Consider the following 26,325-nt stretch of genomic DNA (forward strand, 5'->3'; position numbering starts at 1 on the left):
AAGAGAATTTTTGGATCTTCTTATGCTGCCACTTCACTGATGTCACTCTAATGTGCGACGTTAATGGAAACTCTTCCTTACAAAGGAATATAAATATGCTTTCGAGACATAAAGCCTAGAGCTGGCATAAATAGGAGCAGAATAAAAGACTTTTACTTTGATAGATGGTGAATTTTTAGCAGTCTGGCACAGGGGACACTTTAAATATATATTGAACATGATAAATTGCTTTCTCATTGTGCCAGGGTGAGAGGAATTCCCTTTGGGATCTGCAAATTGTAGTTGATGGACACTGGATTGCATGGTTGTGGAAATCCTTCCTTCCTTCCTTCCTTCCTTCCTTCCTTCCTTCCTCCTTCCCTCTCTCTCTTTCCTTCCTTCCTTTCTCTTTTCTCTCTTTCTCTCTTTCTTTCTTTCTCCCTTCCTTCCTTTTAAATTTTTTTTCTTTTTTCTTTCTTTATTTATTCCCTTTTGTTGCCTTTGTTGTTTTATTGTCGTCGTTGTTGTTGGATAGGACAGAGAGAAATGGAGAGAGGAGGGGAAGACAGAGGGGGAGAGAAAGATAGGCACCTGCAGACCTGCTTCATAGCCTGTGAAGCGACTCCTGCAGGTGGGGAGCCTGGGGCTCGAACCGGGATACTTCTGCTGGTCCTTGTGCTTTGCGCCACATGCTAACCCGCTGCGCTACCTCCCGACTCCCCTCTTTCTTCCTTTCTTATTGCTACCAGAGTTATCTTTGGGGCTCAGTGCTAACACTACGAGTAGATCACTCCTTTCAGCCATCTTTTTCTTTTCCTTTATTTCTATTTTTTTTCCTATTATAAAGAACAGAGAAAAATTGAGAGAGGGTGGGGAGATAGAGAGAGGGAGAGAAAGATATCTGCAGACCCACTTCACCACTCATAAAGCATCACCCCTGCAGGTGGGGAGTAGGGGCTTGAACCTGAGTCCTTGCTCTTGGTAATATGTTTACTTAACTGGGTGCATCACTGCCTGGCCCTCTGTAAAAATCTTTCTATCAGCCATACAGGAACCAGCTGAAAGGGAAAATACAGTTGAAAAGTCTTTGAAGTAGAAGCAAAAAACTTGGATTATTTATAACTTATTACTAAAAAGATAAAAGTCTGCGGGGGGGGGGGCATGGCAGTGGCACACCTGGTTAAATGCACACACTACAGTATGCTGAATATGGGCCCCAGATCAAACTGATGCGTACTACAGTCAATATCTGCTTTCACCCTCCACCCAGAGATTTTTACTTTGGTGCACTACTCCAAAGTCAGTCAGATTCTGCTTTGAGTTACCCTTTCTGTTCTTCTTTCTCAACTTCTGTTTATGACTGGGATCACCCCATACTCATTTTTGTCTTTCTGACTTAGCTCACTTAACATAATTCCTTCTAGCTCCATCCAAGATGGGTCAGAGAAGGTGGGTTCATTGTTCTTTATAGCTGTGTAAGGAAGCCAGATTTAGTGGCCTGAATTTGGTACCATCCAAACCATATTCACTGATTTCGTTGAGGGCAGAGTGGAAAGAGAAACAAAGGGAAAAGTGAAATGATGATGTCAAAAAAAGATGGAAGGATGGGTGTCAGCACCCATGGGTGCTCATCAGGTGAATGGAATGATAGCTGACCATACACAGAAAACACTTAGGTTAGTTATTTTTATTTGACTCATGCCTTGAACTTAGCATGGTATAATGATAGAAAATGTCTTGGAAAATTGCTTATTCAGTTGAGAAAACTGAATCACTGAATTTGCTATTATGTTGAAGTATTTATTTTTATTTTTATTTTTAAAAAATTTATTAGTGATTTAATATTGATATACAAAATTACATCTCAACAAGAAAAATAATAGCCCACATTCATAGGAGAAAAAGGCAGAAAGGAAGAAAGAAAGAGAAAAAAAGAAAGAAGGAAGGAAGGAAGGAAGGAAGGAAGGAAGGAAACAGTCCGAGGCCAATGAAGAGAGCAGAGAAGTTGATTCTCTTCAGCCAGGTAGGTGTGGAAGCAGCATTTGCACCATAGTTCCCAAGGCAGAGAAATAGAGAGTGTGAAAGTGATCATAGCATTGAAGCTTCTTTCTGTGGTGTGGGGGCTGGGCTAGAACCAGGGTCATACACATGGCAAAAACAGTGCTCTGCCCAAATAGCTACATTACCTTCCCAAACGAATATTTCAAACACCTAATGTAACAACAGCATTCACTGAGTACTTGTTGCTCACTACATACCAGTCCCGCCCTAAATATTATCAGAGATTGATCAGTCTTCATAGGGTCATCATACAATAAGGACTTTTATTTAATTTTTTAAAATTGTTTTTATTTATTTATTGGATAGAGACCTCAGAAATTGGGCGGGGGCAAGACAGAGTGAAAGAGAGACAGAGTCAGCACTGCTTCACCACTTGCAAAGCTTTCTCCCTATAGGTAGAGACCAGAGGCTCGAACCTGGGTCTTTGTGTATCGCTACGTATGCGCTCACCCAGGTGTGCCACCGCCTGAACCCGACTTTTATTTTTTAAATTTTATTTGAATTAATTTACTTCTATTTATTAGGCAGAGACTGAGAGAAATTGAGAAGGAATGAGGAGGGAGAGGGAGGGAGGGAGGGAGAGAGAGAGAGAGAGAGAGAGAGAGAGAGAGAGAGAATAGCCTGTAACACTGCTTTATCACTTGTGAAGTTTACCCTCTGCAGGTGTGGACCAGGGACTTGAACATGTGTCCTTGATCACTGTAACACAAACTTTCTGTGAGGTGCTTCACCACCCAGCTTCTCAGAGTGACTTTTACTTATCGCATATTTCAGATCAGGGAACTGAGGCACAGGGAAATAACTTCTGGTTCATTGTGAAATTCTGTTTTCAACCCCATCTTTTCACTGTTGGCTCCTCTTACAGAAACCCTCTTTGTGCTGCAGGTGTCTCTCTGTCTCTCTCCCTCTCTATCACCCCCTTCCTTCTCAATTCTGACTGTCTCTATAAAATGAATAAATAAAAATAATTAAAAAACCCACCTCTTTGTAGCTGCATTGTTTATATGGAAAACATGGGATTCCCTGATGAAAAGGGGCAGGGACAGTAGAAATGCTCCACCCCACTCCCATATTCTCTCTGATTGGACAGTGAACAGAGGGCTGATGGGAGGTGGGGAGCGCCATCTTTTTCCCTTGAGGGAGTGACCAACAGAGCTACAGAGAAGCCACCACATTCCTCGGCACTTGGGGTTTTGTGAGAGGCATATTTAAATGTGGTGTTAATTTCACTGGAGTCTTGTTTTTGTAAGTGGAGAGAGACACAATTCGCACTAAGTCTGTCTAGAAGTCTAGTGTGCTATCCATTGCGCTAGACTCAAGTGCCCCACTAAGGCTGAATCACTTTCAAAACCAAGCTAATCTAGTTCTGGAGATCCTTGATGAGAGTTGTAATCCAGAAAAAATTATCTGAATTAGAATGAAATATAAAAAGACTATCTTGTATTGCTGTGAAGAGAGGAACAGAGGGAGACTGGTGAGGTTCAATCTAGTTGTCTGGGTGAGAACAATGTCCACTTCAGAGGAGACGCTGGAGGTGCAGAAGGCAAGAATTCAGCCAAATGGAGCTGAATCATGGAGAGAAAATCCTGTGGGATCACAAGAGAAACTAATGGTGTCAGTATAGAAAAATGCGTGAGCTTGAAGGGAAATGTTTTGGGAGCTTCTGGTGGTTACCCTGGGAATCCGGAAGTTCATGTTCCATGAGTAGTTCTCGTGTTTGTGTGTGTGTGTGTGTGTGTGTGTGTGTGTGTGTGTGTGTGTGCGCGCATGCTGTTGTCTGTCCTAATTTGTCCTTTTCTAATTTCCTAATTATTGTTCCAAATGAAGGCTGTTCACTGTGATAATAAGTTCAGAAAATAGAGAGTCACCAAATTAGTCAAGAAACATGAAGGCTTTCCCTTAGGGTGTGGGGGGAGTGCAAGAAGCTGGGTGAAAAATGGGAGCTAGTGACCTGAGAGGGGCTCTGACATTGATCCTGCCCCCGAGGACTGGGAAGAAGGGCCCCCCACTAGATGGAGTCATCGCAGACTTCATCCACGTGTTGGGAATTTCCTTTCGGGTCGAGACAGCTCCACAACACCCTTTCTTTGGAAGAACTGAAGTTTTGCAGAACCAGAACCAAGACTTGGTGGAGACCCATCCCATGTCCCTCATATGTCCAGCCAACTGACACCCCTTCTCTCTTTGTAGGACACGGAAGTTCTGAATACAGCCATCCTCACTGGTAAGGCCGTCTCGGTGCCCGTCAGGGTGGTGGCCGTGCAGGAGGATGGGTCTGTGGTGCACGTGTCAGAGTCTGTGGAGTGCAGGTCTTCGGATGAAGACGTTGTCAAGGTACTGGGCTGTGCCCCACATTTCCTGAGTGTCAGTCCTTCTGTGTCCATTCTTCTGGTCTGACCCAGTGTCTCTCCTCCAAAGGGCTGGGGCTATTGGCAGGTGATGGAGAAAATGAGCACAGAGACCTCTCCCTCCCTCCCTCCCTCCCTCTGTTTCTCCTTCCCTCCTCTCTCTCTCCATTTCCTCCCTCCTTCCCTTCCTTCCTTCCTTCCTTCCTTTCTTCCTTCCTTCCTTCTTTGCTTTCTCTTTCTCTCTCTTTTCTTCTCCCCTCCCCGTTAGTTTTCTGTTTTGTAGCCTCACAAAGACAGGACTTTCTTCCAGGAAATACTGAGATGATTTTAGGAGGAACCATCCAAAGTGTGTGGGTCACCAATCTTTAAAGATTTTTTTGTTTTCTAGAGGAATAAAGGCTTTGTTGAGGAGTTTACCTAATTCATTGTGGTATATTTTGTCTGAGCTTTAGCGTAATACGCGTGAGACAAAAAGAAGCACCTACAGAGTTCTGCTTAGGATTCTGTGTCATACAGGGCCCTTCTCAAGCACAGGGCATATTCACTAGCTTGTGAGAGCCCCCAGAACAAGTCTTGTAGTGGAAGGAGTCATCCATCACACAGTCTCTCCTACTATGGCCCCTCTCCCCTCACAGCGAGGCCTGCAATGTCATCAAAGGTCTCCATACATTAGAAATTCTGGCCACTGGGACCTGATTTGGGTAAAAGAGAAAGCGAGAATTTAGGGATCTATAAAACGTGATGACAGGGGGATGGGGACTTGTGCATCTGGTCAAACATACATAGTACCAAGTGTAAGGACCGGGGTTCAAGCCCCACTCCCCACCTGCAGGGAGGAACGCTTCACAAATGGTGAAGCAGGTCTGCAGGTGTCTTTCTTTCTCTTTCCCCCGCTATCTCGTCTCTTCTTTTCTTGATTTCTCTCTATCCTATCAAATAAAATAGAAAAATTAACCAAAAAAAAAAAAAGGGCAGAAATGGCTTCTGGTAGCAGTGGATCCTTAGTTTAGGCACCAAGCCCCAGAGATAAACCTAGAGGCAAAAAACAAAAACATGATGACAGACAAACAAATCAGTTTCTTTGATGTGAGACTCTATGTTCTTGTGGGGCATAGTGTTGAGGACATTAGTGGCTTAGGAAGACTGGAAGAAGTGGAAGATTTATCTCTTCCTCCTCTTCCTTCTCCTTCTCCTTCTCATTCTTCTTCTCTCTCCCTCCCCACCCCTTTCTTTTTTACCAGTGCACTGCTCATCTGACTTATGGTGGTACAGGGCACTGAATCTGGGACCTGGGAGCCTCAGGCATGAGTCTGTTTACATGTCCATTATGTTTTGCTCCTGCCCGATATGAATCTTAATAGAAGTAATAAAAGTGGGGGCCGGGTGGTGGTACACCCAGTTAAGCACAAGTTACTGTGCTTTAAGACTTGGGTTTGAGCTCTCTGGCTTTCAACTTGCAGAGGGCTTGCTTCACGAGTGGCATACCACACCTGTAGGTGTTTATCTTTCTCTCTTCCTTTCTATCTCTACCTCCCCTCTCAATTTCTCTCTGTCCTATCAATGTAAAATAAAAAGGAAAAAAAGGGGGGTCGGGTGGTAGCACAGCGGGTTAAGCGCAGGTGGCACAAAGCACAAGGACCAGTATAAGGATCCCGGTTTGAGTCCCCAGCTCCCCACCTGCAGGGGAGTCGCTTCACAGGCGGTGAAGCAGGTCTGCAGGTGTCTGTCTTTCTCCCTCTCTTCCCCTCCTCTCTCCATTTCTCTCTGTCCTATCCAACAATGAAGGACATCAACAATAAAAATAATAACCACAACAAAGCTACAACAACAAGGACAACATAAAGGGGAAAAATGACCTCCAGGAGCAGTGGATTCATGGTGCAGGCACTGAGCCCCAGCAGTAACCCCCCCCCAAAAAAAAAAAAAGGGAAAAAAGGGGGTTGGATGGGGTTGGCCGCCAGGAGTGAGTGGTAGATTTGTAATGCTGGCACTGAATCCCAGTGATAAAACTGATGGCAAACAAACAAACCAACTAGCAAAAAAGAAGTGATAGAAGTGTGTGCGCATCTACTGTATATGACTTCTTATAAACAAGCACCAAATCATAGGGCCTACTCTGTTGCACTGAGGGAAAAGGCTGCGTCTCTCTAGACCAAAGAGGGACACTGAATACTGGATTGAATTCAGCTGAGTGTCCTTGAGGACACTTCTTCTAGGTGATCTAAAAAGAAGAAAAGAGGAAAATACACCTATTCTTTTACTTCCCCCCTAAATCTAACTTATCTAGACGTCCCTCAATATTTCCTTTAAAACGAAACCTTGCCCTTTAATATCCAAGCAAATTTGAACTCAGTTCAAATGTAAGCAAGGGCTGAGGGCCTTTGAAATCAAATCACAGGAGAAATGACTGAAGACAATGTGAGTTTTCCAGCTGGTGATGAGAAGAAAAGGCCCTGGGATGAAGTGAAGTGAAGAGAGTATTACAGCTCTTTTCAAGTCTGTCAAAGACCCTCCTCTGGAACAGGAAGTAGATTTGGGTTTTTTCAATCCCAAGAGTGGGACCATTTTGATTTCCCAAAGGTAGTGAGTTTGTTTATTACATAGCAGACTGATGGTGCTGACTCAGATCCTGACTCCATCTTCCTTGCTGTTTGTTTGACTTTGGATAAATTACTTAATTTCTCTGAATCTAGTTTCTTTATCTGCAGATGGAAAGGGAAAAAATAGCCTCTGTAGAGATTTCTTCAAAGGTTAGTGTATAATGTAGAAATAATAATAATCACAATGTTCCTTTTAAAAACCCTTTAAAGAACACCTGGATTTTAAGTGATCAAAGAATAGTTAATTCTGGGGGCCAGGTGGTAGCACACTGGGCTAAGTGCAAAAACTAATTAATTTTTTAAAAATCCTCCTTACATTTGAACTGAGTTCAAATTTGCTTGGATATTAAAGGACAAGGTGTTGTTTTAAAGGGAATATTGAGGGACATCTAGATAAGTTAGATTTGGGGAGAGTAAAAGATAAGGTGTATTTTCCTCTTCTTTTTAAATCACCTAGTGGAAGCTATTCTTTCGATAAAATTGAGTTTCACTGAGGAAACGCTGTTTTAGGAGACTGCTCCAATTTGACATCTCCCCCAAGTTTGTGTGAGCTCACTTTGTCCGCCACCAGTATAATCTCTCCTGCCAGCGTAGGGCACTGGGCTCCCTACTCTCCTTTCAGTCCTCCCTTAGTGACCTCAAAGTGACAGACATGTCTCGTGTGGGGTAGCTGTATCTGTGATCCCAGGCTTCTGCCTATTCATTCTCTGACCTCAACCATCCTGGCTGGAAGATGCTGCGTTGATGAGATCCTCACTTCACCCCAGTTTTGATTGAAAAAAGTAGAAACCCGAATCCCTCTTGTGTTCATCCAAAACAGGAGAAATGAACTGACTGAGATGACAGGAAGGGCCTGGAGGATTTGAGGCAACACCCAATGCAGATGCCCGCTGGCCTCAGTTCTTCCCATGCAGGATGGCCGCCGCCTTTTTCTTGGTGGCTTTGTGATTCTTTTGTCTTTGTGCCTGCTGTTTCCTCTGCCAATTATCACCTCCCCCCCACCCCCCCAGACCTCGGTTCCCAGAGGAATCCAGGGCCCTTTTGGGTGGGCTCTGACAGTCCCTCCTGTGTTCAGATTCCTCCTCCAGGCTGTTCTATGTCTTCCTCCTCCTGGAAGCTGATGTCAGATGTCTCCAGGGCCTGTTAGAAACCACTCCAACTCACCAATTTGTCTATTTTTTCCTTCCTTCTGTCCCTTTTAAAAATTATTTATGTATAAAATGAAAATACTAACAAGATTATAGGATAAGAGGGGTACATTTCCACACAATGCCCACCCCCACAGCCCCGTATCCCATCTCCTCCCTTGATAGCTTTCCTATTCTTTATCCCTCTGGGAGTATGGACCCAAGGTCATTATGGGGCACAGAAGGTGGAAAGTCTGGCTTCTGTAATTGCTTCTCTGCTGGACATGGATGTTGGCAGGTTGATCCATACTCCCAGCCTGTCTCTCTCTTCCCTAGTGAGGCAGGGATCTGGGGAAGTCGTGGGCCCTCTGGAATATACCTAAAATAGACCTATTAGCTTTTTCCAAAATAGACACCCCAAATCTTCACCTGTAATATTCTTGCTTTTAGGTTCATGATTAGTCAGCAATTTTTTCTGCATTATATCTTAACTCTTTTTTCAACCACCAGGTTCCAGATAATACCATGATGCCAACCTGACTTCCCTTTTAAAGATTATGGGGCTACAGGGTATAGCTCCACACCACACCCAACACCCAACACCAAAAATTTGTGTCCTTACCCTTTCAATAGTAACCACCATAATCTCACAAAGCCCTAAAGATTCTTTGGCTTTTTATTATTAAAAAAATTTTTTTTCAGGGTAATGTATTTCAGTTCTCTAGATTCCATATATAAGTGAAACCATCTGGAAGTTGTCTTTTATCTCATTATTTACTTCACTAAGCATAATCACCTCCAGTTGTGTCACTTTGTCCCGAAGGACACAATATCTTCTTTTTACTGATGAGCGGTACTCTGTGGGATATATATTTCATAACTTCTTGTTTAAATTTGATTCACTGATTATTTATCAATAGAGACAGAAACTAGAGAGCAGAGGAGATAGAAGGAGCAGGAAAGAGAGACACCTGCAGATCTGCTTTACCATGCACATACTTCTGCCCTTCAGGCGGGGATCAGGGACTTGAACTGAGGTCCTTGCACATAGAAATATGTGCACTCAACCAAGTGAGCCACTACCTGGTCACTTCATAACTACTAATACTTCTTCACATTCTTCTCCTTCTCTTTCCCCTTTCCCCTTCCCCTTTCCCCTTCTCCTTCTCCTTCCCCTCTCCTTCTCCCTCTTCCTCTCCTCCTCATCCTTCCCCTTCCCTTCCCCTTCCCCTTCTCCTTCTCCCTCTTCCTCTCCTCCTCCTCCTCCTTCCCCTTCCCCTTCCCCTTCCCCTTCCCCTTCTCCTTCTCCTTCTCCTTCTCCTTCTCCTTCCCCTTCCCCTTCCCCTTCCCCTTCCCCTTCCCCTTCCCCTTCCCCTTCCCCTTCCCCTTCTCCTTCTCCTTCTCCTTCTCCTTCTCCTTCTCCTTCTCCTTCTCCTTCTCCTTCTCCTTCTCCTTCTCCTTCTCCTTCTCCTCCTCCTCCTCCTTCCCCTTCTCCTTCCCTTCCCCTTCCCCTTCTCCTTCTCCCTCTTCCTCTCCTCCTCCTCCTCCTTCCCCTTCTCTTTCTCCCTCTTCCTCTCCTCCTCCTCCTTCCTTTTCCTCCCAGGGTTATCACTGGGGCTCAGTGCCAACAGTGGTGCTCCTGAGGGGCCAATTTTCCCTCCCCCCCCATTATTGGATAGGACAGAGAGAAATTGAGAGGGTAGAGGGAGAGAGAAAGATAAACACCTGAAGACTTGCTTCATCATTTGTGAAGTGTCCCCCCTGTAGGTGGGGAGCCAGGGGCTAGAACCTAGACCCTTACACTTAGTACTATGTATGCTTTATCAGGTGTACCACTGTCCAGCCCCCATAACTTCTTTAGCCAGACGTCTATTGATGGGCATTTAGTCTGCTTCCAGTCTTTGGCTACTGTGAGTAATTCAGCGGTGAATGTAGGGGTACATATGTGTCCTTTGGGTCAATGCCCAAGCGTGGTATCTCCAGGTTACATGGTCATTCCATTTTCATTTGCTGAAGGCCTCTCCGGGCATCTCTGAAAGGGGCTGCAGCAGTCTGCGTTCCCTCCAGCAGTGTAACAGAGCCCCCTTTTCTCCCCTGCCTCACCAACACCTGGCACTTCCTGCTTTGTTGATATAGGCCATTCTCACAGGTGTGAGGTACAAGGTTCTTGTTTCTTAGAGAAGCTTTTGTAGTACTTGACAGCAATCCATGCCACATTTTACAGCTCAGGAAACCTAGGTCCAGACAGGTCTAGGCATCAATTCGGAGTGGGTTTTGAATAAACTTTAAATCACACCTCAAATTCCTCAAACTGAAGAGTGGATGGAAGGTTCCTTCATATAAGAAATAGGAGAACTCTTAGGGCGTCAGAATAGCATATCTGGACAGTGCACTTGCTTTGCCATGTGTGAGACTCAGGTTCAAGAAACTGTGGCCTCTCTCTCTCTCTCTTTCTCTCTCTCTCATCTTATCTGGGAAAAAAAATTGTACCAGAATGATGAAGCCTTGGTAATGATAAAAAAAAGAAAAAGAAAGCAGAAGAATCTCTCCTTTTTCTTTTATTAGTGATTTAATACTGATTTACAAAATTATAATATGACAGGAGTATAATTCCACACTGTTCCCACCATCAGAGTTCTGGATCCCCAATCCCTCCATTGGAAGCTACAGTAGTTCTCCTAAAGTTTCAGATATAGGTTAACTATTATTTCCACAAGTATCTGTCTATATTTGTGTATATTGGCATTTTAAAAAAATCTTTATTGGACAGAGACAACCAGAAATCGAGAGGGATAGGGGACATAGAGAGGAAGTCAGAGAAACACCTGCAACACTGCTTCACCACTCACAAAGCTTTCCCCCTGCAGGTGGGGACTGGGGACTCAAACCTGGGTCCTTGCCCATTGTAGCATGTGTGCTCAACCATGGGTGCCACCACCCAGTCTCTCTTTTTTTTTTTTTTTTCTTTTTTGTCTTCTCTTCCTTTCCAAGTCACACATATACTTATTACTACATCAAAATGTCCCTCCCTTTTTCTTCTTCTCTCTGTGGGTCCTAATGGGGTTGGAGTTCAGACCCCTCTGGTCATCTTCCCTTATCATTTCTCCCCCACTGGGAGTATGAGTCAAAATGATTTTTGGGGTACAGAAGGTGGGAGTTCTGGCTTCTGTAATTGCTTTTCTGCTGGATGTGGGTGGTGGTGGGTCAATGCGTACCTCAACCTGAAGAACTCTCTCCTTTTTCTTTTTTTAAATATTTATTTATTTTCCCTTTTGTTGCCCTTTTTGTTTTATTGTTGTAGTTATTATTGTTGTTCTTGATGTCATTGTTGTTGGATAGGACAGAGAGAAATGGAGTGAGGAGAAAGGAGAAAGGCAGACACCTGCAGACCTGCTTCACTGCCTGTGAAGCGACTCCCCTGCAGGTGGGGAGCCGGGGGCTTGAACCGGGATCCTTACGCTGGTCCTTGTGCTTGGCACCACCTGCACTTAACCCACTGTGCTACCACCCCACTGCCTTTTTTTAAAACCTGAACTCTGCTCAGCCATGGTTTATGGTGACAGTGTGGGGGATTGAACCTGGGACTTTGGAGGTTCAGGCATGCGAGTCTTTGCACCACCATTATGCTGTCTCCTCCACAAAGGACTCTCATTTAAAAACAATCTTCAAGACAAATGTCTCTGGAAATCCAGGGTTTGATGTAAATTTTCTGATTGTTCAGTGTTGGTGGGTGATTCACTCAGAGGAGATCTGTAGACACGTTTCCTGGGGTTCTCAGCAGGACCTACCCCTTCACTGGTACCTGGGGGCAGCAGGTGGGCTAGATAAAAGGTGGGGCCCAGCCATCGCTGGGGGATAGAGGACGTTGTGAGCATCTGTGGGTGCTAAGGAGCCAGATTTAGAACAGCCTCTGTACCAACTTACCTAAAAAAAAAATGCTTTTCCAGTATGTGCAAGCCTTTGGAAGCCCAGGATGGTATTAATTTTGCTAAAAATGAGATAGGAATCCAAATGCTTGAGGCTGTCTCTTTCTCTTTTAGAAATACTTGGCCGACATTCTTACAAAGACACTGCTCTTCTATTTCTGGCACGAATTTCCTTCCCATTGCCCATCACCAAGAAGCAGGCAGCTAAGAATAAGTTGTCAGGCAGTTTGGATGTTATTGCCTAATTTTGTCCTTCTTCATGCTGGTAATTTGGACTTCCATTGTTTCATTCTTCTTCTTTTTTATTTATTAAAAGGAAACATTGACAAAACCATAGGATAAGAGGGGTACAACTCCACACAATTCCTACCACTAGAACTCCGTATCCCATCCCCTCCCCTGATAGCTTTCCTATTCTTTAACCCTCTGGGAGTATGGACCCAAAGTCATTGTGGGATGCGGAAGGTTGAAGGTCTGGCTTCTGTAATTGCTTCCCCACTGAACATGGGTGTTGACAGGTCCATCCATATTACCAGCCTGTCTCTCTCTTTCCCTGTTGGGGAGGGGCTCTGGGGAAGCAGAGCTCCAGGACACATTGGTGGGGTTGTCTGTCCAGGGAAGTCTGGTGGGCATCCTGCTAGCATCTGGAATCTGGTAGCTGAGTAATGAGGGTGATGCGTTGACATTCCATGCCTGACGTCTCTGGACACAGTCTGAAGCATGCTGAGGTGGTACTTGTTGCATTGATTAGGTTGGGATCGGCAGATGCAATATCATTTGGTGCTGGGCTAGCATAGGGGTGCCTCTTCTCGGGCATGTACTCTCTGGGTTGGAGAGATTGCGACTGGAGCCAGCCTGGGCTGCTACTCACTCAGTGACGCGAGAGAGATGACCCAGAAACAGAGTTGGTGGTGGCGAGGCAATTCAATTCTTTATTGATCAGAGAGCCAAGGCTTTTAAGAGTTGTACCTGGAAGTGGCAAGTCAGAAACAGAAATGGCTTGACATGGTTTGGAAAGGGGCAGAGAAAGGCAAAAGGGTCTGGGAAACGTAGGAACTTCCTTAGCAACTGTTGGGAGGGTTTTAACTGGTAGGATTAATAAAACCCTGCAGGCATGGAGGGTCTCGAGGGTAGAAAGAAGATAGATCAAAGGAATGGAATGGGTGGGGATCTTTCAGGCAAAACAATGATTATGTAGATAATTAGGGAGTAGGCCATAGTATCAGGAATGCAGGGTGCTTTGTGAGGTAGGGAGTCTAATAAGACAAGGCACATCTTGGGGAGTCATGTCCCTCCTTGTTCGACCTCTTAGTAGAAAGAGAGAGAGAGAGAGAGAGAGAGAGAGAGACAGGATGGACATGGCCCTCAGGTCAAGCCCTGCCAAGCTTAACCACATCCTCACAATTTCCCTACAATTTGGTATGAATTGAGAGAAGCATGCAGGAAAGTGAGCCCCACCCTAGAGCTTCCAGGACTGGGGAAATATAGGCTCTATAGAGGAAGGGGGAAGTTCCTGCTGTCTTAGGGTTTAAGAAGACAATAGATAGTTATTGCTATAATCACATTATTGGGCAATTGGGTTAACTTTGAAATATCCCTTTGTTAGGATTTGCTGTATCATACACAACATCACCATAATTTATGTCCTTTGACATTATTTGTATATAGCTGTGCCACCAGTTGCTTCTGTTCTCCCTGGTCTAAGCTTTTAAAAGAGCCAACATATCAAAGACTCAGCTTATGTATTAAAAAGACTCAGTCTGTGATTTGTGATTTAAAAAGTTTGAGACATTCAATCAATTTTTGTGCTCTCATATTAATTAAAAATTGATTTATCTGACTACAAATTGATAGGAGTGTACATAAACACCATTCCCACCACAAAAAGACTGTGTCCCATCCCATACTCCCCCCCCTCCCCACCCCATGAAGCTGAACATCCACCCTCACCCTCAACCCAGGGTCTTTACTTTGGTGCTATACTCTCATTGTTTGATTCTAATTGGGGATGTGCCGTGTGTTTCCTGTTGGCCAGAAAAGATATTTCTGCACTCTCAACCTTTGGTTCCTATCAACATCACTCCAGTTTCAATATTAATTAGATCTCTTATTCACTTCTGTCTTCGGTATGTCGAATTAAGGGCCAACATTCTGGAATCATTTCTGTATCGTGTTGAGGATTCTTGGGCTGAGCCAGTGTAAGCCTGAAAGCCTCCCAGCTCCCCTCACTAGGAAAACATTGCCACTTCCTTCCTCAGCCTCTCTCAGCAGAGACTCCCATAATTCGCTTCTCTATAAAGACTTCAGTCAGACCCGAGGTCATAGTTTTATTGGGGGTTTGGATCTGTGAGTGCCATCTTGGATCTCATACTGCCCAGTGTTGCAGGTCTCTTGAGTAGTTAATTCATTTGTGTTTAGTAGGAGAGAAGAAGCCCCTCCTTTGTGTTTGGGATTTGGCTCACAATTTAAATTCCTGCCATATCATTTAACTCTAGTTAACGAAAGTATCAGCTTCATGGTCATTTTCATTGAGTTTCTTGAAGAAATCAAAGTCCTTCATTGCCAAGCAAATGTTTCTTTTTTCTGACTCCTTTTTAATCCCTGGAGTTTTATTTATTTTTTAATTCTTTGTTATCTTTATTTATTTATTGGACAGAGGCAACCAGAAGTCGAGAGAGAAGGGTGAGATAGAGAAGGACAGAGACAGTGAGACACCTACAGCACTGCTTCACTATTTGAAGAACTTTCCCCCTGCAGGTGGGGACCGGGGGCTTAAACCCAGGTCCTTGCGCTCGGTCACATGTGTGCTCAACCAGGTGGCCACCACCCGGCCCCTCCCCACAGTTTTATGTAAGTAAACCATATATATGTTTTCTTCTTTTGCCTGGTTTCCTCTGCCCAGAGTAAATACATCAAGACTCACCTGTGCACCCATGCATGTCAGTAGTTCATCTGTCTCTATTTGGAATACGAATCCATTGTATGGGCTTGCCACAGCTTCTCCTTATGTTCATGAGTATTTGTATTGTTGCTAATATTGTTGAGTATTTGTATTGTTGCTAATTTGGGGCGATTACAAGGAACATTATGAATGTTTAGGTAATCTTTTGTCTGAGCATAAACTCTGCTTTCATAGGAGTAGAAAAATTGTAGCCTGTGTTAAGTGTATGTTTCAACTCTTAAGAGAATACCAGACTGTTTTCTAAAGTGGCTGTGTCAGTCTGGTATTCTGGTACTTCCTTATTCTTGTCAACACTCGATATGGCCCAATTCTTTTCTTTTCTTTTCTTTTCTTTTCTTTTCTTTTCTTTTCTTTTCTTTTCTTTTCTTTTCTTTCTTTTGTTTTCTTTTTTCTTCTCTTTTCCTTCCTTCATTTCTTTCTTTCTTTCTTTCTTTCTTTCTTTCTTTCTTTCTTTCTCTCTTCCTCTTTCTTTCTCTCTCTCTCCCTCTTTCTTTCTTTCTTTCTTTCTTTCTTTCTTTCTTTCTTTCTTTCTTTCTTTCTTTCTTTCAACTTTAGCGGTCCTGTTAGATGTATACAGGTGTGCTATTTGTTTTGCCTTCCCTGACGATGAACAAAGCTGAGCATCTGTTCACAAGCTTCTCTCCATGTGCACATCTTTGGTGATGCTCAAATCTTTTGGCCAGTTAAAAAAAAAAAAATGATGTTGTTGGTTGTTAGTTATAAAATTTTGAGTGTTATTTTTCTGGTGATAAATCTTTTATCAGATATATTTGAAAATATTGTGATCAAACATTTGTGAAACAGTGATTCATCTTTTCATGCTCTCTAGGTAGGGTCTTTTGGAGGACAGAAGCTTTTGTATTTTAATGAATTCAGCTAGCATTTAAAAAAAATTTTCTTTAACTTCTCTTGAAAAATGGTTTTACTTTTCAGAGCATATGTTTTACACTATTGTTAGTCTTATTTTTAGATAATTTATTCTTTTTAAAGTCATTGTAATTGACTTTGTGTAATTTCAATTTCCTATTCCTTGATAACCTATAGAGAGCAGTTGGGTTTTGCCTATTGCAGTCAGACCCTATGTATTTGTTGACTTATTAATTTTAATAGCTTTTCTTTAGTTAACCTCTTAAAATTTGCTGTATGAAAGACCCTGTCATTGTAAAGAATGATGTTATTTTGATTTCATGACTAGTTGTAGAGTGTCCAGGAAATGCTGTATTGAAAACAGAAGTCTAGGGAGTCGGGCTGTAGCACATCGGGTTAAGCACAGGTAGCGCAAAGCGCAAGGACTGGCATAAGGATCCTGCTTCAAGCCCCCGGCTCCCCACCTGCAAGGGAGTCGCTTCACAGGCAGTGAAGCAGGTTTGAAGGTGTCTATCTTTCTCCCTCTCTGTCTTCCCCATCTCTCTCCATTTCTCTCTGTCCTATCCAATAACGATGACATCAGTAACAACAATAATAATAACTACAACAATAAAAGACAACAAAAGGAAATAAATAAATAAATATTTTTAAAAATCTTAAAAAAAAGAAAACAGAACTCTGAACAACACCTCTTTATCCTGTCTCTGATCTTAGGGAGAAAACATTTGCCTCATCTCTATTAAATGTGTTTCTGGATATTTTCTTACACCTGACCTTGATCGTATTTTGAAATTCCACTTGTATTCCTAGTTTATTAAGTGTTTTTGGTGTGAAAAGGTGCTACACTTTTAGCAAATTTTTTTTGTATCTGTGTACTGAGATGACAATGTAATTGTTTTGTTCTTTTTTTTTTTTTTAGTTTTATTCTTTCTACTACTGATAAGCTGTTTCAAGACTTTCTTTTTAAAAAAATATTTGATTTCTTTTTAAAATATTTATTTACTTATTGGATAGAGACAGAGGGAAATTGAGAAGGAAGGGTGAGATAGAGATAGAAGAGAGAGAGAGAGAGAGAGAGAGAGACAGAAAGAGCCCTGTATCACCACTGGGGGGCACTACTGTTTGAACTGGGGTCCTTGAGTTCTGTAGCATGTGTGCTCAAGACTGCTTCTAGAGGAAAAACAAACAAACAATGGTTTGAAATATTTTCAACTTTCAGCGTTTCATAGATTGGGAGAAAGTAGCATTCTGGCCCACTTCTGTTTGGTTTTTGTCTTAATTGTTTAATCTAAGTTGGTAAATTCCTGCCACTTGGTAGTCCCCCATCCCCCAGCCCCTTTTCCAGTACTGGGTTGTGGAAAGTTGCTGTGAAAGAACTAGAGTTCCATACCCCCTCCCCTCTATTGGAAGTTTCCCTTTTATTTTAACTGCCGCTGGATCTGGACTTTCAGGTGAATTAGTTACTTACAAAAATTATTTATGGGGCCGGGCGGTAGCACAGCAGGTTAAGTGCACGTAGTGTGAAGCACAAAGACAGGCACAAGGATCCCGGTTCGAGCCCCCGGCTCCCCACCTGCAGCGGGATTGCTTCACAGGTGGTGAAGCAGGTCTGCAGGTGTCTGTCTTTCTCTCCCCCCTCTGTCTTCCCCTCCTCTTTCCATTTCTCTCTGTCCTATCCAATAACAACAACAACAGCAATAACAATAATGACAACAACAATGGCAACAAAACAGAATAAAAGATGGCCGTCAGGAGCCCCAGCGATAACCCTGGAGGACAAAAAAAAAAAAGTCCTGCTAGAAAAAAAAAGAAAAAAATTATTTGTTTAGTATAGATACAGAGAGAAATTGAGAAGAAATAGGGAAATAGAGAGGAGAGAGAGAAAGAGAGAGATTCCTATAGCGCTGCTTCACTACTTGTGAAGCTTCCTTACTGCTGGTGGGGACTGGAGACTTGAGCCCAAGCAGGCCATCACTCTGTCCCTGCATTATTTCCTTTTTAACTGCATGCTTAGAGGGTCCTTGAGGGCATCTGCTTTTCAGAATAAGCCTCAGAGAGCCCACATTACCTGTGATAATCAACTGCCTTCATTCAGCACTCACTTTGTGTTGAGCATCAAAGCTCTTAATGTCTAACAGGCTATGGGAGACTCAAAATAACCTTCTTGGCCTGTTTTCTACAAGGTTTATTTTTCCCCCAACAGGCTTATCTCTGTGGCTCAGTGCCTGTATGACTCCACCACTCCTGGTGGCCATTTGTTTTTGATAGAGGGTGAGAGAGAGAGGAAGAGAGAGGGGGGTAGAGAGAGGGGAGAAGGGGGAGGGAGAGGGAGAGGGAAAGGAGAGGCTCCTGCAGTAATACTCCACTGGTCATGAAGCTTCCTCCCTGGGGACTTGAACCTGGTGATATGAGTGGACTCTACCCAGTGAGCTACCAGCTGACCCTGATCAGCTACATTTTATAGAGAAGTGAGCACAGGGTGAATTATGAATGTCTCCTAAATAAAAGTCACCCAGCTGGTAAGTGCCAGGCCCTTGTGCCAGACAGTCTGATTGTGTGCCTAGACTCCTGGCCTCTGCTTTATGAGAACCCTGATTTCCCCCATTCCCATTGAAGGACTTTGAGAGCTTATTTCAGCAGGCAGGGCTGTGTCTCCTTCTCTGGGATTAGGGTTAGGGTTAGGGTTCTTTTAAGCATATTCTGAGATTAAGATCATTATCTTCTAAAAATAAGAACACACCATCTTTGTCTCCTAAGCATTTCAAATGTCAAGAGAGCAATTCACCCTCATTAGGAACTTGGGGGTAAAGGAACACAGTAGAGAAGGCTGGAACTGCTTTTCTTTCTTTTACAAAATATTTATTTGTTATGGGATAGAGACAGAGAGAAATTGAGAAGAGAGAGGGAGAGAGGAAAAGAGACACCTGCAGCCTTGCTTCACCACTTGTGAAGTTTTCCCCCTGCAGGTGGGGACCAGGGACTTGAACCTGGGTCCTTGCGCACTGTAGTGTGTGCTCTTAACCAGGTGCGCCACTGCCTGGTCCTTGGAACTCCCTTTCCAGCCAAGGGGGACCAGCCCAGCAGAGTTGTCATGGGTGGTGAGGATAGAAGTCTAATGAGAACCTCACACTTTTTCCTCCCACCCCCAAGGGAAAGAGAGAGAGAGAGAGAGAGAGAGAGAGAGAGAAGGAACTTGGCATGAATAACTAGGGCTTTGTGGATCTGTGTTTCCAGGCAGATGTGGACTTCCAGAGAGCGGCTTTGCCTTTCACAGCTGGTGACAAATAGAAATTTTGTCTCAGCTGCTAGCAGCGACACAAGCTTTCTCTGGGAGTGCATGGCAGTCAATATGTCATCTTCTTGCTGAACCAGGGGTCTCTTCTGTCTGCCCTCACCCTGTCCATTTCCAAGAGGGGTGTGACTTCGGCAGCCTCAGATCCTGTCTTCTCAGAGGATCAACTTATATTGTCTGCTGTTTCCATCTCCTAAACTGCTCGCTTTCCCTCTGTCTCTCTCTTCCCCACTCTCCCTCCTCCTCTTTCTTTCTCTCTCTCTCCTCTCTTTCTCTCCCTCCCTCTCTCTGCCTTCCTCTCTCCCTATCTCTCTCCCTCTCTTTCCCCATTTCTCTCTCCCTCCCTCTCCCCCTTCCTCCCTCTCTCTTTCTTACTCTCCCTCTCTCCTTTCTCATTCTCATTTTCCCCCTCCCTCTCTCTCATTCTCCCTCCCCATCTTTCCCTCCCTCTCCCTCCCTCTCCCTCTTCCTTCTTTTCTTTCTCCCTCTCTCTCCCTTCCTCTCTCCCTCCTTCTCTCTCCCTCCCTCTCTCTGCCTCCCTCCATGTCCCTCTCCCTTGCTCCCTCTTTTTCCCTCTCTCTCCCTCACCCCTCCCTCCCTCTCTCCCTTTCTCTTAGTCTCTCCCTCTCTCCCTCCCTCTCTCTTTCTCCCTCTCTCCCTCCCTCTCAGTCCCTCTCTCCCTCCCTTTCTCTTTCTCCTTCTCTCTCCCTCCCTCTCTCTCCCACCCCCCTCTCTTTCTCCCTCCCTCTTTCTCTCCCTCTCTCTCACTCACTCCCTTCCCCTCTCTCACTCCCTCCCCTCAGATTAATTTGCCAAGGGGACATTTAAGGCCCAACTTGAAACAGAGTTAAAAAAAAAAAAATCCCAGTTTCAAAGCTTCTGGTGATCTCACTGTACCCAGCAGGCTTGAGTTAACCTCCTTAAAGAGTTCTTGCCCCCAGAAAGTTTTCTGCCTCTCATGTTTTTACTACATCCAAAGCCCAAAGCCCAGTTTAACAGGTCCTTTGCAAGATGGAAAGGCCTCAGCCCCCAGCAGTTGCCCTAATCCAGTCATCTTGTAGAGCTCTGGACAGCTGAGGGCTGTCTGGCATGTGTCTCCTGGCACTGCTCCCCAGGTGAGGAGGCACCAGCCAGTCAGCGCCTGCCCTGCTTTGTGTCTGACATTCCATTTATTTATTCATTTATTAACTTACTTATTCATTTGTTTATTTTTGCTAGTAGGGCTTCACTGGGACTTTGTGTTTATATGATTCCACCATTCCTCAGCATTTTTTTTTTTTGGCCTCCAGGGTTATTGCTGGGGCTTGGTGCCTGCACTATGAATCCACTGCTCCTGGAGGCTATTCTTTATTGCCTTTGTTGTCCTTGCTGTTTATTGTTGTTGTTACTATTGTTGTCATCGTTGTTGGATAGGACCGAGAGAAATGGAGAGAGGAAGGAAAGACAGAGTGGGAGAGAAAGATAGACACCTGCAGACCTGCTTCACTGCCTGTGAAGCGACTCCCCTGCAGGTGGGAAGCCTGGGGGGGGGGACTTGAACTGGGATCCTTACGCCAGTCCTTGTGCTCTGTGCCACCTGTTCTTAATCAGCTGCGCTACCACTCGGCCCCCTCCTCAGGACTTTTTTTTTTTCACAGAGGGTGAGAGGTACAGGGGAGGGAGAAGAAGAAACACAGCAGTACTGCTTTGCCACCTGTGAAGCCTCTCTCTGTGCAGGGTTCCCTCGTGGTGACCAGGGATTTGAACCCTGGGCCAAAGTGTGCTCTGCCTGCTAAGCACTCTCCCAGACCCTGTGCTTGACACTGCAGAGAGTCTTTTCCTATAAACACAGTCTGGGGTGGGGGCGGGTAGTCAGGGGTGGATAGCATAATGGTTATGCGAAGAGACTCTCATGCCTGAGGCTCCAAAGGCCCAGGTTCAACCCCTTGCACCACCATAAGCCAGAGCTGAGAAGAGCTCTGATAAAAAATAAAGATAATAAATAAACACAGTGTGGGGCTGGCCTTATTGCCTGCATCTGAGGGCCACTGGTGGGGACACTGGGTTTCCTGTGTGCTTTTCTTCACAGACACCCCAAGTGGCAAAACAAAATGCAAACGAGGCAGAGTTGACACCCCAGCTGGGACTGGGACAGAAGGGACTTGGGACAGGCACACTGGGCAAAGAGATTTTATTATTATTATTATTATTATTATTGTTTCATAAGCATGGGAATACACTTGGTAATGAATACGTCAAATCTGTATGGAAAATTCCAGATACAGTTGCATTGGGTCTGCAACCAGTACTTACTGAAACTCCCTCCTGTGGTGATTATTGATAATGATTACTGATCATTACTGAAACTCCCTCCTGTGGTGATTATTGATAATGATTACTGATCATTACTGATACTCCCTCCTGTGGTGATTATTTGTCCTGGGACTGCCTTCTAACAGTTTCCACATTAAACATCTGGTGTCTCCAGTGGAGCTGAAGAGTCCCCACCACACTGAGGGTCCCAGGCCTGAGTTCTCATTTTCATGCCCCCACCCCTCCCCCCTTTGACTAGACCCAAGCTTGGTGCCTGCCTGCCTGCCTCATGCAGAGCTGTGCAATTTCTTAGGATCCTAGGGTTGTTCAGAAGGACTCCTTTTTCTAAATTTAAAAAAAAACACTTTTAAACCTTTGATTTCCTGAAGCTGACAGTGGTGCACCTGGTAGAGCGCATCCATTATCATGTGTGAGGATCCGGGTTCAAGCCCCCAGCCCCTACCTGTGGGGGAGCGGGAGAAGGTTGATGAGCAGTGGAGCAGTGCTATAGCTTGTGCCCTCTCTCTCTCTCTCTCTCTCTCTCTCTTTCTCTCTCTCCCCCTCCTGTCTCTCACACTTGATCACATCAAAAATGCCCACCAGAAATGGCTGTATTGTTGTACAGGCACTGAGCCTTAATGATAACCCTGATGGGAAAAAAAAGATAAAAAGAAAAATGAAAGAAAATAAATTACTTTTTAATTTGTGTGGTAGAGGATAATTAGTCATTCAACTGAGCCTCATGATGGTGCCAGGAATTGAACCCGGGACCTCTGGAACCATAAACATGCAGACCATGCACTCCAGTGCAATCAGAAACCTCTTCAAGAGCACTTTTAGGTTTACAAGACAATTCAGAGGAGCTGCGAAGACTTCTCACATACAGACACACCACAGACCTACCACAGGCACATATTTTAATTAAAATACTTTATTGCTAAAAACGGATTACCCACCATTCAGGTTTGATTTGCTTACACAGGCTTAATGTGTAAAAAATGCAATCTGGGGCCAGGTGGTGATGCACTTGGTTGAATACACAAGTTACCATGTGCAAGGACATGGGTTCAAGCCTCTGCTCCCCACCAGAGGGGCAACGCTTCACAAATGGTGAAGCAGATCTGCAGGTGTCTCTCTTGTTCTCTCCCTCTCTACCTCCCCCATCTCTCTCATTTTCTCTCTTTCCTATCAAATAAAATATAAAGAAAAAAACAGAAGAAAAAAATAGCCTCCTGGAGCAGTGGATTTGTAGTTTCCAGCACTGAGCCCCAGCAATAACCCTAGTGGCAATTAAAAAATATATATCATAAATTTTACCTTCTCCACCCTTTAATGACCTTGGGTCATACTTCCAGAAGGTTAAAGAATAGGAAAGCTATAGGGGATGGGAGGGGATACGGAGTTCTGGTGGTGGGAATTGTGTGGAATTGCACCCGTCTTATCCTATGGTTTTGTTGATGTTTCCATTTAATAAATAAAAATTGTTAAAAAATAATCATCTTAGGTCTTCCCATCTGCCAAAGTAAGTGCTTACTCAATCTTTTTTTTTCCCCTTTAATAGAGAGGGGGAAGAGACAGAGAGACACCTGCAGCCCTGCTTCACCACTCTTAAAGCTTTCCCCCTGCACGTGGAAACAAGGGGCTCGAATCCAGGTCCTTGTGCACTGTAACTTGTGCGCGCTCAACCAGGTGTGCCAAAGCCTGGTCCCAGGGCTTACTTGATCTTCATAGTGCTTTGTATACGGAAGTCTAAAATTATAAAATGTGTTATAAAGTCTTTTAAAAAAGTGCAGCATCTGGGAGTTGGGTGGTCGTGCAGCGCGTTAAGCGCACGTGGCGCAAAGTGCATGGTTCCTGGTTGGAGGCCCCCAGCTCTCCACCTGTAGAGGAGTTACTTCATAGGCGGTGAAGCAGGTCTGCAGGTGTCTAATCTTTCTCTCCCCTTCTCTGTCTTCCCCTCCTCTCTCCATTTCTCTCTGTCCTATCCAACAACAACGACAACATCAACAACAACAACAATAATTACAACCACAATAAAAAACAAGGGCAACAAAAGGGAAGATAAATACATTTTTTAAAAAGTGCAATATCTGAACCCCCCCCCAAAAAAAAACCCAGTCATGTTCAGTTCAATAAAGGGAAGTGTGCTTGTCTGTCTCTCCCTTCCCTCCCAGCCCCACACAGTGTCCTCCATTGTCAAGGTGACTCTGCAGAATGGCAGAGGCATTACCAAAGCTGGCCCTCAGGCATCACCCCTTAGTCCTCACAGGCCACACAGTGGATGTCAGGGATCACTCTTGGCTGTGGATTCAATGGAGCTGCGCTTGGATCCACCATCGTGATATTGCCAGTAGCTTCACTGCCCTCAAAGTCCTCCACACTCTGTGCTGGTCTCCCTGCTCCCACCCAGGGCTCCTGCTCCCATCAACACAGGCTTCATAACATGCAATGGCTTCACCGCACAGGCTGTTGGATGTTAGTTTCTTCTCTTTCTTCTCCATCACAGTGCCAGATTCCTTATTTACAGGTCCAAATATAGCTCTCAAGTTCATGATGGTTTTTTGGCATTTTTTTTTAATCATTTCAGGAGCACCGTCCAAGTCCCCAGGATCACCTTTGGGTAATGCCATAGGGGAGAGGGTGGAGGATGCAGCTCTGTGGGCTGCCTACAGGTTCCTGTCACACCCCTGATGCCCTCAGCACTGGCTCTTTCTCATAGGGGTCACAGGGCCGCCTTGGTTATCCGGGGCCTTTGGTCTGTTTCACAGATGAGGAGACAGAGAGATCAGGTGGGAATCAGACACATCACATGGAGCTTGAAAGCCCACCTTGGTCGGGCAAGCAGGTGCCATCACCATCAACCAGCGTGTCCTGCAGAGCTAAGGAAGGACTTCATGTGTTTTGAACTGGGTGGGGGGGGGGGCGTTTGGGGTACCTGGTCACGAGGAGTATATGACATGAGGCTTGTGGGCCAGGCAGTGCTGCAACTGGTAAAGTGCCCATTTACTGTATGAGAGGGTGGGGGTTCAAGCCCCCAGTCCCCACCTATACAGGAGAGAAGCTTTACAAGTGGAGGAGAAGGACACACTGTAGCTGTTTCTCCCTCTCACTCCCACTTTCTCACTCCCCCTCTTTTGCCCTATTTTTTTCTCTATCATAATGAAAAGGGGGGAGAAACCAGGAGTGGGAGGTTAGGCAGTAGCACAGTGGGTAAAACGCACATGGCGTGAGGATCCAACAGCAGGATCCTGGTTCAAGCCCCCGGCTCCCCACCTGCAGGGGGTTGCTTCATCAGTGGTGAAGCAGGTCTGCAGGTGTCTGTCTTCCTCTCCCCCTCTCTGTCTTCCCCATCTCTCTCCATTTCTCTCTGTCCTATCTAACAACAATGACATCAGTAACAACAACAACAATAATAATAATATAAAAAGAAAAAAAAAACAGGAGTGGTGGATACAACTTACAAGCACTAAGTCCCAGTGATAATCCTGGTGACCAAAATTAAACAAACAAATAATAAACAAGTAAATGAGGCTTGTTGGCACATCGGGATACCTTTTAAAACAAGCAAGCAAACAACAAATAAACAAAAGGAGAAACTGAGGCTGGGTGGTAGTGAACGTCATCAAGCGCACTTTTTGTTACCATACCCAAGGATCCAGGTTCCAACTCCTGGTTCCCACCTGCGGGGGGGGGGGGGGGCGGGGGGGGGAGGGAGGGATTCATGAGCAGTGAAAGAGAGCTGAACAGTGTTGCAGATTTCTCTTTCTCTCTCTCTCTCCTTCCTCCCTTTCTCTCTCTCTCTTAGTATTTTACTTGTTTATTTACTTATTGTATAGAGACAGAAGTTTAGAGGTATTGAGGGGAGAGAGGGAAAGCTGCAGCACTGCTTTACTCCTTGTGAAGCTTCCCCCTGCAGGTGGGGACGGGGGGCTTGAACTCAGGTCCTTGCTCATTATAGCAGGTATACTAAGCCAGGCAGACCATCACCTGCCCTCTCCCTATCTCCTCCTTCCCTCTCTGTGTCTCCCTGACACTACCCAAAATAAATAAAATGTTTTTTTAATAAAGTGGAAATATTGACAAGGCCATAGGATAAGAGGGGTACAATTCCACACAGTTCCTACCACTAGAACTCCGTCTCCCCTTCTCTGCCTTGAAAGATTTTCTATTCTTTATCCCTCTGGGAGTATGGACCCAGGGTCACTATGGGATGCAGAAGGTGGAAGGTCTGGCTTCTGTAATTGCTTCCTGGCTGAACATGGGCGTTGACAAATTGATCCATACTCCCAGCCTGTCTCTCTCTTTCCCTACTGGGGTGGGGCTCTGGGGATGCAGGGCTGCAGGACACATTGATGGGGTTGTCTGCCCAGGGAAGTCAGCTTGGCATCATGGTAGCATCTGGAAGCTGGAGGAACAACTGCTCAGTGCATGTCATCCTTATCTGTGGCCCACTCCAGCCTATATGTGATCGGCGGCTCTCTCCCTTGGTTCCACTTTAACCCCTCCTGTAGACTTATTCCACCACCGGCCTGGAAATCTTGATAAATAAAATGTTTTAAAAAAATGAATTTCAAGGAAAAAAAAGACAAAAAAAATTAATGTGACTTTGAAGCTGTAACTAGAACAGAAACCCCATACTTTGACAGAAGCCATGAGTTGGACCACATGTGACATGGTGGCTGTTGTGATGTCCAGAGATCCAGGTGCTCTGTGCATTGACATTGTAGTAACTAACCCCCAGCTAATGACTAACAATGGGGGTGGGGCCAATTAAGAGAACAGTGTATCACTGGCGGGAAGGTGAGAGTGAGAGAGAGAAAGAGAGAGAGAGGGAGACATCAATCAAATGCAAGCACTTGTTTGTGAAGACA

At 44.8% G+C, this 26,325-nt stretch overlaps 1 protein-coding gene across 1 annotated transcript in view; it reads left to right on the plus strand.

The window, feature by feature from the left end:
• Window positions 1-26,325, plus strand: part of TMEM132B (transmembrane protein 132B) — a 155,600-nt gene that overhangs the window by 108,468 nt on the left and 20,807 nt on the right. The window contains exon 3 of the mRNA XM_060193291.1: window positions 4,231-4,374. Coding sequence (XP_060049274.1) covers window positions 4,231-4,374 — 144 coding nt within the window. The remainder of the gene's footprint in view (window positions 1-4,230; window positions 4,375-26,325) is intronic.

This window comes from Erinaceus europaeus, chromosome 6, assembly GCF_950295315.1.
Source record: "Erinaceus europaeus chromosome 6, mEriEur2.1, whole genome shotgun sequence".
Lineage (NCBI taxonomy): Eukaryota > Metazoa > Chordata > Mammalia > Eulipotyphla > Erinaceidae > Erinaceus > Erinaceus europaeus.